At 62.8% G+C, this 15,283-nt stretch overlaps 1 protein-coding gene across 2 annotated transcripts in view; it reads right to left on the reverse strand.

The window, feature by feature from the left end:
• Positions 1-7,050: 7,050 nt before the first annotated feature.
• The window catches only part of ADGRA1 (adhesion G protein-coupled receptor A1), a 29,393-nt gene continuing 21,160 nt past the window's right edge, over positions 7,051-15,283 (reverse strand). For both annotated transcript variants that reach the window (XM_037804702.1, XM_037804701.1), the window contains 2 exons: positions 9,986-10,084; positions 7,051-8,223 (listed from right to left, as the gene is read on the reverse strand). In XM_037804702.1, coding sequence (XP_037660630.1) covers positions 7,065-8,223; positions 9,986-10,084 — 1,258 coding nt within the window. In that variant the 3' untranslated portion in view covers positions 7,051-7,064. The remainder of the gene's footprint in view (positions 8,224-9,985; positions 10,085-15,283) is intronic.

Below are 15,283 nucleotides of genomic sequence, written 5' to 3' on the forward strand. Positions count from 1 at the left end.
AAGCAAGAGAGCTGCTAGAGAGAGGGGAGAAGACAAGGTGGACAGTCTCTCCTGTCTCCTTCCATCTTGCTTGTCCCCATGAGGCCAGACAGCCCAAGGTTCCGCGGGAAATGGAGGCTCTGAACAGACCCCTCGTTCCCTCCGCGCGGCCGGAGATTGACGGCCCTCAGCAAGGGGCCACGCGGAGGGAGGGGCGCGGTGGTCTTTCCCCTCAAACAGGGCCCTGTTGATACTGAGCTCAGACTGCAGCCAAACAGAGGGGAAAGGCAGGGAGCTGGGGAGCAGGAGACAGGGGAGCTGGGCTCTGTGGATGGGCACTTGGGGAGCCAGGCCGAGGAGGGGTGGGGCGCTCTAGTGTGCATGCCCCACACCCTTGACCCCCGGAACCTGCACAGCCCCCTCTGCTGAGCCTTCCTGCCGCGCAGCTGGTGGGGGTGGGCTCCGGACTCCCAGGCCCCAGGCCCAGGTCGCACGGAGCCGGGAGGTGTGGGAGGCCCAGGCCACTGCAGGGGTCCCTGGGGGAGAAGTGGGGTCACCGGCTGGGCCCTGGGAAGGCAGCACTGTGGGCCGCGCTCTGCCAAAGGGTGCGGGGTGGGGTGGGGGCGGTGCTGCCGGGTCGGGTGTTTGCTTCCCTTTGTGAGTGTGGGATTCCCCCCAACCCCAGGAGCCTGCCCGCCCTGCCCTTGTAGATGCAGCAAAACTTCCAGACGAGGCACTGAGGGTGGGTGTTGGGTCAGCAGGTGGAGTGTGGGGAACCAGGCAGGAGGGGCCCCCTTGCCGCCCCCCCCCCCATGGCCTACCCCTCAGCCAGGAAGGCCTATGCAGCCGAGAGAGACGGACAGAGGGACATGTGGGCGCTGCACAGCCAGGAATCGGAGTGTGGTCCTCCTGGCTTGCACCCCCTCTCGTGTGTGGGCTGACACTTTTTGGCTTTCAGCTTTAATGAGGTACAGCTGGCATACGATAAGCTGCACAAGTTTAAGTGTGCTATTTCATACACTGTGACTTATGGATACATACGGATATATTTCCATAAACGGGTAATGAACATACCCGTCACCCCAACATTTCCTGGTGCCCCTTTGCAGTCCAGGTCAACCCCCGTTCGCCTTGGGGGATGGGGTCCCCCTGGGGAACAGGAGTGGCAAGGGGGGAAGGACTGCACTGGAAGGGATGGGTGGCACGAAGCTGTCCAACCGGGCAGATGGTGGGGGCAGGCACCGCCACACCTTGGGCTGACAGCCATCCTGAGCAGGAGGCCAAGAGTGGAAGATGAGGGTGAATTTGGAGGATGCCCTCTGCAGTGTCCTCAGGTGAGGATGCCACTGGATGCTGGCGAGGATGCTGGAGCACTGGCTTTCTCTATGTGCACTGAGGCTGTGCCCTTCCAGTCCTGCCTGCTGGGGGGGTCTTCAGGCGTCATCCTACAGCCTCCTGGCTTCTTCTAGAACAAAAAGGAAACCTTCCCTGAATGTGTCCATGGGCCTGGGGAGTTATGAGATCATCACATCACTCATTTTGCAGAAATCCATTTTGCATCAATCTTGTTAGAGTAATTTTCAATCTGGTTACATTTGAATTAAATTGAAGGCGCGTCTGAAACACAGAGCCACTTAATTTCTGCATTTGTTCCTAAACCCCAGGTGCTGATTGTGGAGAGAGGCTCATTCCACTCCACTGAAATGAAAACACAATTTGCCTCAGCATGTAGTGGAGCCTCAGTGTAATCTATTTGCAGCCAAATGGAGGAGCTGCTGCAGGTGGGATGGGCAGGTGGTCTGGGCTGGGCCTGGGGCTGCTCTGCGTCCTGGAGCCCAGGGTCCCGGCCCTGTCTGGCTCCTGGACCTCTTGTGGGCTGGAGAGGCAGCGTGTGGGTGGGGACAGGCTGTCGAGTGCTGAGTGGAGGGCACGCCTCCCCCACCCCACTGTACCCTCACCAGCCGCGCATCCCTGGGGAGCCACTTTGCCTCTGGCCCAGAAGCCTTAAGCAACCCAGAGCTCGGCCTGAGTGGAAACTGGCCTGTTCCTTCTCAAGCTCAGCCAGGACACCTGGATTTCTAAGTGACAGATGAGCAAGTTTCCATCCACAGCTGTCCTTGCCCCGAGCAGGAGCCTCCCTGGCACCCCAACCCTGGCCTTCTGTGCTGGGTATGAAAGGCCCCTCCCCACACATTCCTGGGGCCTCCTGCTCTGCTGCAGGGTCTCCCTGTCTGCCCAGAATCTTCCTTACTTCTACAGTCCCCCTACCAGGGCCAGCTCTGCAGAATCAGTTTGCACAACCGGGGTGTGTTGGTGGATGCCTGGGTGTCGGGGAGCAGCCCCCCATTGGCGGGTCTGTCCTCCACGTCCAGCAGGTGCCCACCTTGGGCTTGGCCACCCTCTGCTGGGTGGGACCCCCCCCCAGTGGGCCTGGAGTGGTGAGGCCGGGCTTGCCAGTGCCAGTTACAGGACAGCAACACAGCTCAGGCTCTCCTTACAGAATGGAAGGCTCCTGTTCGTTAATGTTCCCTGTTATTCACTTCTGGGGAGCCCAGGGAGCAGCAAGGAGGTGCACGACAGCCCGAGGTGGGGGGGGCTGCTGGGGGGAGGTGGGCCTACTGGGGGTTGTGTGCTCCAGAGCCGGACTCGGTCATCACCACCCACATCCAACCAAGACCTGAGCCCTTTTGTCTAGAACCTTCTCGTTTCTTGAGTCCGTGCCCCCCATCCTCGACCTGTCCCGGGTGACCCCTGCCCTCCGCCTCCGACTGGCTCGTGGTGTCCGCTCCTGACCGCGGCCCAGCCCGGCTTCTCCTCGGCTCCCTGGGTGGGGGTGGGGGGCTTCCCAAGGCCCGGGAGGGGGGCTTTCATTTCCGCCTCAGGACTTTTTCTAAGATGATGCTAATTTTGCCTTCCTTCCCCAGCTCCAGGATCCTTTTAACACAGCCACGTTCTTCTGTCCAAAGCTCAGAGCAGGCGTGGCCTCAAGGAAGGCCCGTGTGAGCTCCGCCCCCGGGGTCTCCCCCCATGGGAGGTGGGGTCACACAGGCCGCCCTGGAGGGTCTCCTCCTTGCGGGGGCAGGTTGGGGTGTGGCCAGCAGCTGCAAGGTGGGGAGTTAGTTATTTGCCACTGATGTCAAAGCATTGACATTTAAGCATAATTAGAGGGCACTTGAAACCGCCTTTGCAACTGCGTGCTCTTGGCACTTGTGTCCCGTCCTGGGGAAGGGGGTTGAGGGAGCAGCAGCCCCTCCCCCCGCCGGGCACTGGCCGGGGGCAAACCCCGGGGCACCCAGGAAGGGTCCACAGCCAGCCCTGGCCTGAGCCCTGTGAGCCCAGCGCCCAGGAGGGCTCCCCACCCGGCCCCGTGGACTGAGGGCAGCAGGGAGGGCGGGCGTGGGGCGAGGTCTGCGTTTGTTGGAGGGACAGAGGACAGTCTGAGGCCATGTGTCTGAGCCATGGGGTGGCCCCTGCTGCTGGACAGTGACGGGTGCTGCTTGTGGGGACCTGCCAGCCACAGGGGTCTCCCCATTGCTGCCTGGGTCCCAGAAGTGGCCGCTGCTGGCTCTGGTCATGTCCAGGGCTGCACATCTCACTCCTGCCGAGGGCCTCATGGGGCCCTTCTCACTCTCCCTGGCCCCTCCTGGGGGCCACACTGTCCTCAGCTGGTGGCAGAGGTCACCCACTTGGACCCTTCTGCACCCCCCCAGCCTCCCCCCACCCTGCCGCTGGCCTGGCCCCCGTGGCGCTGCGTCCTGCTCCCTCCCTCCCACCGCTGATCCCCTCTTTCCAGACACACCCCCTCCCCAGGTGTGGAGCCGCCCCTCCATCCTGGCTGCTGCCCCCACCCAAGGCTTCAGAAGCTCCTTTGATCTTGGCTCGAGAAGGCAACATTTTAACCCAAAGGTGTCTGTGACGACAGACGATACTGTCCCAGCTGCAGCCGTGGCCTGGCTCCAGCATGGGCACCCGCAGGCCCTCTGCCCACCTGTGAAGGGGACAGTGGAGCCCCGGGCTGCTGGGGCCTGGGGTGGCTGGGTGAGGGGCTGATGGCAGGGGTCCTCGGCAGCCCGCGGCCCCCACTGGGAGGACCTTGTGCAGTCACTCCAGCAGGCTCCTTGGAGGAAGAGGACGTCCACACCAGGCCACCCCGCTGAGCTAAGGCGCCAGCTCCACCGGAGCCTGTGTGCTCTGCAGCGCGGGTCACACACGGCCGTGCTGCCCGGGTTTGCTCTGGAAGGGCTGGAGCTCGAGGCTGCTGGGGGCACCCTGGTGTGCACGAGGCTCTCCGATTCACTCTGCTGCTGTAATTCCAGAGCTCTTGAGTGCAAAGAGGGCTGTGCAGACGTGTCAGGCTGCCACACGCCCTGGGCCTCATGTCCCCAAGGCTCTGGGATTGCTCGAGTCCTCACAGCCCCTGCGGGACCACCCTGGTGAGGCAGAGAGAAGCCCAGAGAGGCCGAGAGACTGTCCCAGTCACAGAGCAGGAAGGAGGCAGCCGGCAGAAGGCAGGGGGCGCTTCACAAGTTCTCCCTGGAGCACCACACGCATGCACACACAGGCCGACAGACACACATGCACTTGCGTGCTCACACACACATGCACACACAGACACACAATGTCCTCACTGTGGTGGTCTGCAGCTGTGCTTGCCCAGAGAAACATTCCTGTGGGTGTGACCCCATCATGGGCAGGACCCCTCTGTGAGCGTGCTCTGGTTAGGGTGGCCCCCTCGTTCAGGGTGGTCTCACTCCTATTACTGGAGTCCTTTCCAAGTGGAATGAAATTGAGACGCACGGAGAGAGCGGGCCTCAGAGGGCTCCTGGAAGAGAAGGGAGTGACCAGGAGATGCTGCCACATGTCTTGCCCCGTGACAAGCCAGGACCAAGGATCGTGGGCAGCAGCCCTGGAATACCATCGGCTTTGGGGAGAGAGTGTCGTCTCGATGGCGCCCCGATTTGGATGTTCTCTTGGCCTCCGAACCGTGAACAAATTCCCACTGTTTAAGCCTGCCCACTGCACGGTATTTGCTTGAGCAGCCTAGGAAACGGAAACATTCACACACTGTGCACATGCTCACAAACACGTGTGTACATGCACGTCCACACAGTGACACACGGATCACACACGTACACATGCACACAGATGTGCAGACACGTACAGACACCACACAACCCCCACATGCAGAGGCACACACACTTATACACTCACATGCACACACACACACTACACACACACAAAGAAGGCACACAAATGTTACTTCTCAGACAACAGAATTTGGCCCTGACCTCCACTTCACTTCCTCTTGGGAGCTTATTGCACGTCCCGCTCTCCTTCCTGCTGGTTGCGCTGTGAGTTTTTATAACATGCAAATGGAAGATGTCACAACACTGTTCCCACGTGGACTCACAAGGCTAAATCAAGACCGAAGCACAGGAGCTTTAATGATTAATGCTAACTTTCTTTGGTCTGAGTGATGGAGGGTCCTCTCCGTTCTGCCAGGGGTGCTAGGGGCACGCGGGTGCTGGAGGCCCACCTGCGAGGGGGCGGAAGGTCTGGGGGACTGGCGGGACACCCCCGCCCCCAGGCGCACAGAAGCCGGGGCACCCGCCAATCTGGGCGTGTCCCTGGCAGGGTGAGAGAGACACATGATGCACCGACCAGCCCCGCGAAGGGCAGACAACGCGGAACTGTACTTGGTCCGGGGGCTCGGTGCCTACAGCGTCTACAGCTCTACAGCGTCTACCAGCAGTGTGTGCATCGGCTGCCGACCTGGGTACGAGATGCGGATGGCGAGGGGATGGAGACCGTCGGGCGCCTTCTCGAGGCCCTTCAAGCCGCACGCACAGGGAGCTCCGCAGAGGCCACAGCGGTCAGGGCACACGCGGCATGCACGCCTACAGAAGGCGGAACGCACGCTCCTGTGCCCAGAGGCCACGCACCCCCGAGACCCGCTTCACATGGGAGGTGCTCACAGCATCCCTCACCACCTGTGCTCCGGCACGGGAAGGATGGGCTCCTGGCGAGCCCCCCGCCGGGCGTCAGAACCACTTTGACAAATAGCGTGATGGAGGCCGTTGCAGAGTGCACAGCGGAACCTAAACCTGGCGCTTGGCATGGCTTAAAAACAGACCTCAGTGTGTGTACACGTGTGTGCACGTGTGTGTGCCACAGACCTGGGCTGGGGGGAGGGGCCAGTCATGGCTCTCCTGGGGACGCTCCTGTGGACACGTGGGCTCTGCTAAGGGGACCCACAACCCCCCCCCCCCCGCTGTGGAATGGGGCCACGCACGTCTCTTGTCGACTTGTGTCCTTGGGGTCAAGGCCCTGGGCCTGGCCATCCATGAAAACGCAAAACAGGAAAAGTGGATCCGTACACGACCCTTGCCCTCCCGCCAGCCCCTCTGGCTTTTTGACGAGACCCTGTTCCCAGGCACCCAGGTGGGACCAGAAGGTGGCCTCTGCTGAAGGGTGTTTGGAGGGCTGCCACCTGCCAGGGGGTGGCCGTGTCCTCGAGCGGTCGTGAGGTAGTGGGCCGACGGTGGACAAGGCCACTGCCCACCGCAGGGTGCCAGAAGGTGGGGAGATGGAGCCAGGTGGGCGCCGGGGGGGAGGCTCGTAGCGGAGATGCAGGAGGGTCCCAGAGACGGACGAGGAGGAGGACCACGGCATCCTGGATGGAGAGGGGCGGGCACAGCCCCTCGGAACAGAGCACTTAGAAAACACCAATGAAGTAGCCCGCCCTGGTCACGGGCATCCACGTGGGACAGCGAGGGGTCTCGGGATGGGGCGGGGCCCCTTTGATGCGGTCCTGCGCCCCCAGCTGCCCCGGGGACTGCTGGCGGGAACGGAGGGCGAGAAGGTACCGGTGGCAAGGCCGCGTCCAGCCTGGCAGGAGAGACCCGAGGGGCTCCCCGCCCTGGTCCGCGCAAGGCAGGGGCGGCTGGGGGACCCCGCGCGCCGCTCAGGAGCTCCGTTCCGTCGAGGGCGGCGCGGCGCGACCTTCCGGGGAGAGGCCGCCCCCGGCCCCTCCCAGCCCCCCCAGCCCCTCCCAGGAAGGCGACGCGGGGGCGCCCCTGCCGCGGCTACACGGTCGTCTCGTTTCTCCAGGGCCCCGTGCGGATGTTGCCCGCCAGGTCGGGGCCGTAGGGCCCGCCCCCCTGCGCCTCCCCCACCAGGGGACCATTCTGGCCGGGGCCGCCCGCGGGCAGCGCCTGGGTCCTGCGGTGCATCTCGAAGTGGGCGCAGCCGTAGAGCCCGGGGCTGGCGTCGTCGCCCTCGGGCGGCCCTGCCAGGGGGAAGGGCCCGCCCTGCGCGCAGCACGCCGGCGTGTGGGCCGCATCCGCCGGGCCCTCCAGTGAGCTCGGGGCGCTGTCCGAGCGCGAGCTTGGGGGGCTGCCGTCCGGGCTCGAGGGGACGTGGTAGGCGTACTCGCGCTCGGCCGCCGCGCGGGGCTGGCTGAAGTAGGGAGGCGTAGTTCTGGCCTGGAGGCACGTGTGCAGGTGCAGGTCGTGTGCAAAGGCGTCCTGCTGGTGCACGGGGGGCTCGTCCTCCATCAGCTGCTCGCAGTGCATCTTGGCGCAGCAGGGTGTGGCCGGCGACAGGCAGCGGACGTGGCCCTGCGCGGCCTGCAGGCTGGTCATCTTGCGGTGGCCGGCGGGTGGGGGGCTGAAGCCCCTCTGCCTCCCGGGGCACGGGGAGTCTTGCAGGCAGGCCGCGTGGCCCCGCGCGTCCCCGTTGGCGGCGGCCTTGGGGTGGGTGTCCCGGCCGGAGGGGCAGTGGGCCCACCAGCAGCGCCACACGTCGTCCCGCTTGGCGCAGTGGTGGATGAGCACAAAGAGCCCCAGCGTCACGCAGAAGGCCCCGTACAGGCAGCTGAAGACCATGTCCAGGAAGTGGCCCTGTGACACGGCCAGCGCCCCGAAGGCCCACGTGGCCGCGAAGAGGAGCAGGGTGAAGGCGGCCGCCCGGAGCTGTGCCCTGAACGAGTGCTCGTTCTGCAGCAGCGAGGCCACCAGCGCGTTGCCAGCAGGTGGCAGGACAGGCCCGGCCCCAGGGCTGTGGCCCACGTCCGGCACCGCCAGGCGCTGCTGCTCCTCCGTCCAGGCCCTGAGCTCGTACCTGCGCTCGGGGTGGCGCCGCAGCTGGATGTAGGTGCCCAGGAAGTACCCACAGGTGACCAGGGCGATGAAGGCAGCCGGCCCATAGAAGGCGCCCAGGCTGGGCTCCCAGGCCATCCAGCAGCTGTGGGGAGGAGAGCGGGTCAGCGACGGACCCCTGGCCGTGAGCCCCCCAGGTGACACGCAGCCCTGTACACACACACCCAGCCATGTGCCAGGGCTCAGGGCCCCCCAGGTACACATGCACACAGACCACCTGGTGCACACATGCCCCACCCCATTGCACACTCCCTCACCCCTGATGCACACTCATCCACCCCACTGCACACGCACACACCGCTGGTGCACACTCACACTCTCAATGCAAATGTATGCATCCTATTATTCACATGTACACCCACAGTTGCATATACACACTCTCAGGTATACACACATGCACCCTGGTGCACATTCACACTCCCCAGTTGTGTGCTCATACACCCACTGGTGCACACATACACACGCTAGTTGCACGCCCTCTGTTGCTCATGCACCCCCAGTCATGTGCCAGGACTCAGTGCCTCCCAGTGCACATGCACACTTGTCTGTGAACCAGGGCTCAGCGGTGCCCCCCAGGTGAACATGGACACAGACCACCTGGTGCACACATGCACCACCCCCAGTGCACACCCCTGCTACACACATGCAACCAGTTGCACACTTGCACACCCACGCACCCCAGCACACACATATGTACCCCATCACACACTTTCCCACCCTATTTGCACACACACAACCCTGGTGCTCAACTCTCCAGTTGCACACACATGCACTCCTGGCACACACACCCAGTTGCACACAGATGTACACCCCTGGTGCACACCTCCTGGCAGAGTGACTGCCTTGATTTTCTTGGGGTCGTTGTGTTTTCCTGGGCTCATCTGGATTAACAGAATTTTCTACAGTGAGTTAGCTTAATATAAGGACATGAACATAAGATTAAAATAAGGGACTCCCATTTCTGGGGGTGTCAGCTGTTCAGGGTGGACCTGCCGAGCCCGAGAAGCCCCTGGAGCCACCGCCTAGAGGGGCCCACAAGATCCAGCAACAGGTGTGGCCAGGGTGTCCTGCAGCTGCCGGTGCCTATGGGGTCAGTTACAGCCGCCCTCAGCGACAGGAGGATGGGCAAAGGGCAAAGGGCAAAGGGCCCTAGCACAGGGGTGGGGGTGCCGCTCCCCCATCCCCACGGGACCCGCCTCGGGACGTGGTTGCTGGAGGCTGAGGAGGGTCCGAGGAGGCAGAATGTCCTCGAGGGCAGGGAGGCCGGGCCGGGTGGGAGGAGGCTGGAGCACAGGAAGAGGCACGGGGGCAGGTGGGGGCACGCAGAGGGTCGGCCATCCCCACCCCGGGTGGGGGTGCTGTGGCTCCTGCTGCCCCCCCAGTCCTCCCCAGCTGGCCCGTGGCATCAGGGCAGGGTGCAGGCAGGGCCTGGGTCTGCTCGGAAGGCACAGGGGCGGGTCCAAGGCGGGGAGGGGGAAGGACCGGGTGACTGTGTGGGCACCACCAGGCTCTAGGCACCGGGGCTTTGGGCTCTGTGTCCTCGTGGACCGAGTGGGGATGGTTCTCGGGCTCCCCAGAGCCCCACCTGGGTGACCCCGAGTCTGTGTCCTATCTCGTTCTAGAGCTAGTGATTTACGCAGACTGTGGTGCCCGCTGGTGCCCGCTCGGACGCCTGCAGGCCCCCCGCCTTCCTTGGCTTTGCCACCTGCAGTGAGGTGCTGCGGGCCCGGGGAGGCCAGGGCCAGGCGGCTGGCGGGGCCTCTCCCGTGCAGGGGCTCTGACAGCACCCCGCTGACCCCCGCCCCGCACTCCCAGGCTGCGCGCTCCCCGCCCTGCCAGCTACTCACTAGGCAACACCTTCGTCCTCCGTCCCGTAATTCCGGATGTTCGTGGCTGCCGTGACCCCACAGATGATGAAGGGGACCCCTCCACTGATCAGGTAGAACCTGCCGAAGAGCAGAGGCACACTCGCACACTCACTGCCCGTGACGGGATGCGGCCTGGCACCTCTGCAGAGAACGCGCCTATTTCCATCTTTCCGTGCCTGCCAGGAGCGCAGCTGCACACAGGTTCCGGCTGGCGCAGCAGCTCAGGAACACACGTGCCCTGACCAAGGAAGCCCCCCCAGGTCTCCCCAAGGCCCTCCCTCCCCTCACTCTGCACCCCACACCCAGAGAAGACCCCCAGTGGGGCAAAGGCCGGGGGGCCGGGGCTCTGGGTTCCCCCATGACATAACCCGCGCAGGACAAAGGCCCCTGGGTGGGGTGGACCAGCAAGTGGGGTGGTGGGGACGCTGTGGTGTGCCGGCTGCTGACTGCACTGCACCTGGTCCTGGGGGGGTCTCCACCCCGAGAGCTGCTCACCCAGGACCCCGCTGCCTCCCGGGGCTGCCAGCAGCGACTGCTCAAAATGGGGCGTATGGAGTTGTGGCCCCTCATCTCGGATGGGCAGCTCTGGAGCCCCCTCCAGCCCCACAGACCCTGGGGCTCAGCTGGGGCCTTGCCTGTGAGAGCCCCACAGTGCACCACCTTCCTTGCCCGTCCCAGTCTCCATGCCCTGCTGCCCCCGGAAGCGTGAGAAAGAACCAGAGAGGAGCGCGAGGCGGGGTGCAGGGTGAGGCCCAGAGCAGGGAGCTGGGGGGCCTCCACAGCGCCCACCCGCCGGCTGTCTGCCCACCCTCCCGTGGCCGTCCCACGTTTCCTGCATCTTACTCTTTGCCAGCCCTGGGCTAGGTGCTCCGAGTGAAAAGACGAGGATGGAGATGATACGGAAGGGAAGGAGGGACATGCAGTCTGGTGGGGGGACAGCACCCCTCATCTGGGGACCCCCAAGAGATGGCTATGAGCAGCTGACGATCTGCAGGAAGAGGGATCCCCCGAGACTGGAACATGGGTCACCACCGGGGCCAGGGGAAGCCAAGGTCACACTGCCGCCCTCATTTGCAGATGGGCAGGGGGCCCGGGGCAGGGGCCCGGGGCAGGGAGATCGGCAGGGCAGGGGGCCCGGCCAGTGAGGAAAGGCTCTGTCGGCGGCAGCGTGGACGGCGTGGGGAGGCAGGCTCGAGGGGCAGGACGGGGGCCCGAGGTTACTCCCGCATCTGCGTTCTTAACTTGCAGGACCGCCTGGTGGAGATCTCAGCCTGTTTAGCGAAGGAAACAGTCTAGATTTGGGTGCCCGTCAGGTGCCGCAGGTGCCCTGGGCGGCGGCTACACGGAGCAGGCGGGTGGGAGAACCGAACTCGGGCCTCAGCTGCCCTGGGGGCTGGAACAGAAGCGCCCCGGCCCCTGTGAGGAGAGAAGAGGCCCAGCCGGGACTCGGGAATCCCCACGTGCTGAGAGGCTGCCGGTCCACCTGGGGCCTCACCTGGAGGCCTCACCTGAGGGGTGTCACCTGGGGGCCTCACCTGGAGGCCTCACCTGAGGGGTGTCACTTGGGGGCATGCAACTCTCTGGAGTCAGGCCGGATGGCTGCACGGTGAGCAGGATCCCAGGGCGGCGATGGGCCCCCACTATTTTTCCCACTTCCCGTCCCCAGCGTCCTCCCTGAGTCGATTCTGATCCCACGGGGAGTCCCAGCACCTGCCATGTTGAAAACTGACAAGTGTCGGCTCTTCACTCAGCGAGCCTGACCGAGTCCTGCCCTGGGCCCGGGAATGGGGGTGTCCCCCTTGGACCCGGCTCGTGCTGGGGGTCCCACTGCCCTCTCTGGAGCCTGCAGGATGGGAACGTGGATGCCGGGGAGCGTACTCCTTGCAATTCCGGGCTCTGGGAATCATATCGCACTTGCTATTCAAGGAAAAGTGAAGCTTTCAGCTCATGGGGACCGAGAGCATTTTCAGTGTCTCGAGGTAAGCAGCCAAGTGGCGAGATCCAGCCAAACAGGAGCCGGCATGGAAGGCCTTGGGGAGAAAATGGATTTGGGATGGATCCTAGACCTAGAGTAAAAGTCACAGCCATAGAGTGTTCAGGGGAAAACAGGAGAATATTTTCATGACTTGGCAGTAGGCAAAGGTTTCTTAGGCAAGTCACAGAAAGCAATAACCAGAAAAGAGAAAAGACGGTTACGCTAGGCGCCGTCCACATCCACGGCTTCTGCTCTCCCCAGAGACACCGCTGGGAAAATGAGACAGCTGGGGGCTGGGGAAAGGCTGTGGATCCTATTTCTGGCAAGGGAATGGTATCCTGAGCTTATAAAGAATGAACCGACTAAAAAATAATTTTTAAAAATCCAATGAAAGTGGGCAAAAGGTTTGAATAGTCATTTCAAAAAATACGATATCCAAATGACACAAACGCATGAAGTGATGTCATTGGTCATCAGGGAAACGCAAAGAAAATCAGGCGCATTGCCGCCGCCAGTGCCAGAATCACTGGGGTTCAGAAGACACCCCACCAGTCTTGGCGAGGACACCGACCCCTGGCTCTTGCCCCCTGTTGCGGGGTGCAGAACGGTGCAGACGGTTTGGACCAAGGATGGCAGTTTCTTAGAAAATGAAAGACATGGCTGCCCTGTAACCCGGACATCGCGGTTGGACGTGCTCACCAGGGGCCTGGCAGCCACGTCCACGAGGAGACCCGGCGGGCAGTGGGCGTGCGCTCCAGGGCGGTTTCTGCTTGGGGGGCTGGAAGGTCCCGACCCGGGAGCCAGGGGAAGGCGAGACAACATCGTGGCTCATTATTGCTGCCAGAGCGAACACGGTTAAAACGGCAAGTACGATGCCATCTACGTTTTCCACAGTAAAAAAAGGCTTGAATGAGAATGTCGACAGCAGGTCTGTGTGTAACTCCGGCCCCAGCCGGACTCAGCCTCAGGGTGCAGTCGCAGGAAAACGGATAAAGGAACGGGGCCACGTCACCGAGGGGGGCTCGGCTACGCCAGGACGACGGAGGCCGAATCCCAAAGACTTGACGCCGAGTCGGAGACGTGAGACCCGAAGGAGGGGCACGAAGGAAGCTTCTGGACTGACGGACGGTCGCGTTGTCTCTCTCAGTAACAGTTTGCGTTAAGTACACATGTGCTTTGTGTGTTTCATTGTACGTAAATGTTAAATAATACACAAAACTGTAAGCGAATACTGAACTATTTTGCAGCTGAAGCGTTTGTGGGGATGAGTCCTGACATCTGCAGGTGACTTTGCAATGTGTGAAGGTCAGGTGGCCCGACGGATGGGGGCCGGGACGCGTCGGGGGGCTTCAAGGCCATGGCTGCACACCTCTGCCCGTCCCCCTGCAGCCCCGTGAACCCCCCCCACAGGGACCCCTGTCCCTCCCTGCTCTCAGACCATCTTGGAGAAGTGCCAGATGCCCTCTTGATCCCCAGCCCAAGGGCAAGGCCTGGCAGTCTGGGGAGAGGGGGTATGCCTGGGCATTTGGTTTCCCCTGGGGGCTGAGATAATCTCCCAAATGAATAACTGCCAGAATTCCAGGAGAGAAGGAAGAAAGCAGGGGGTTGGGACACGGGGCAATGGAGAGCGGGCAGTGACCTCCCTATCACCTTGCCCAGGGGCTGCGGAAGGGCACGACGAGGGTGGGGTGGGCAGGCCCAGGCTGGGGGCTTCCTGCAGGCAGGGCCTGAGCCCACAGCACCCCAGTAGGCACCTCCCAGGGGCCCCCTCGGGGCTGCAGGCAGCCGGAGCAGCAGGACTCATTCCTGGGGCCCCTGAGCCCCAAAGGGTCTCTCCCCCAGGGTCCAGGCTCTGTCCCCGGGTACTTGGGTGCCCGGGGTCTGCGGGGTGAGGAGTGGCAGGGAGGGGCACACAGGAGCAGGTATACCTCACCTGCCTGCACCTGGGGGCTGGACCGGGTCATCTTTCAGGGTTCTGTGACGGGATTATGAAGCTGCTGCAGGGCCCATGAGACCCGGCACCCAAGTGTGGTGAATGCCCTGTTCCCGGGGCACGGCCAAGAGGCTGGGCGGCTCCGACCACCTCCTTCCCGCAGTGACCCCAGCTGGCTCGGAGGGCGGCTTTCCTTGTCCTGTGCGAGTGGACTTGTCCTGTTGGCTGTTCTGAGGCTGGAGTGTCCGGGGTCCCCCAGCTCTGCACGACGGCCAGGCCAGCCCCCCTCCTGGCCATGAGCTCACAGAAGACCCGTGATCCTGGAGCAAACCAAGCCTGAGGCAGGTTCAAAATTTGTCTCTGTGGCCTGAGAAGGTGTGCCTGGCTAGGGAGCCCCCCAGGGACCAGAGCTGGCACCTGCTGAATATTAGATGAATGAACGAACGGGTTTTACCAGGGCCAGATTCCTGACGTCCCTCCTTCGCACGACTTGGTGCAGTTCTATTCTTCAGAAAGAAAAAGCAGCAGCAGACCTCGAACAGTAGGAAACACTTAGGTGCACCTTATTAGAAAGGGCAAGACAGACGGCAAAATTCCAGGGACGAACTGGCCGCTGAACATCTAGGAAAGGCAGTGAGGAGGCCTGTTTGCTTCTGGAGAGGTTTCCCTTTGATGCAGAGTGCAGAGGACGTGGGAAGAGCTCGCTGTCCAGTGCCCTCCTGGGAGCCGCTGGCCGGCAGGGTGTGGGGTCGTCGGAGCCCCCGGAGCCTCTGAACCCCCCGTCCTGGGTGACCTGGCCATTTCTGCCGCGTTCCCAGGGAGTTCGTCTAATGGAGGCTGACAAGGGGCGGGCGGGGAGCTAAGCTTAAAAACCCGAGCTGCGCGCTCGGCAACATGTGATTATTAAATTTTGCTGCACCATCGACTATGGCAGTGAGATCAGGCCGTCAACCCGAAATCCTGGGCAGGGACGTGGAGCGAACAGAGGTGAAAAGGGAATTCGGGGAAATGACAACGCCAGACCGTAAATTTTGATGTAAAGTCCTAAGCAAGTTTGTCATCTTCTGGAAGCAGTGCCAAGCTGTTCACTCTTCTTTGGGGGGTGGGTATCCCCCAAGGTAGGTGTCATCCGTTCTTGCTCTCTTTATTTCAGTCTTTCCCAGAGTTTCTTACCCAGTCTCTATTTCTCTCTCTTCTCTCACCCGTGTAGTCAGGTACGAACAGAGATTCAGCAGCTTCTCCGGAACGGTCAGGAGAGGGTTCCCAGGGCAGGGCCACCGGCCTCCCCCGGAGGTGGGACCCGGGCTCGGCCCCTTCCCCACGTCACTCACCGATCAGGCTCTCGCCTGCCTGGGGCTCCGGCCCCTGC

This window comes from Choloepus didactylus, chromosome 15 (genome assembly GCF_015220235.1).
Source record: "Choloepus didactylus isolate mChoDid1 chromosome 15, mChoDid1.pri, whole genome shotgun sequence".
NCBI lineage: Eukaryota > Metazoa > Chordata > Mammalia > Pilosa > Megalonychidae > Choloepus > Choloepus didactylus.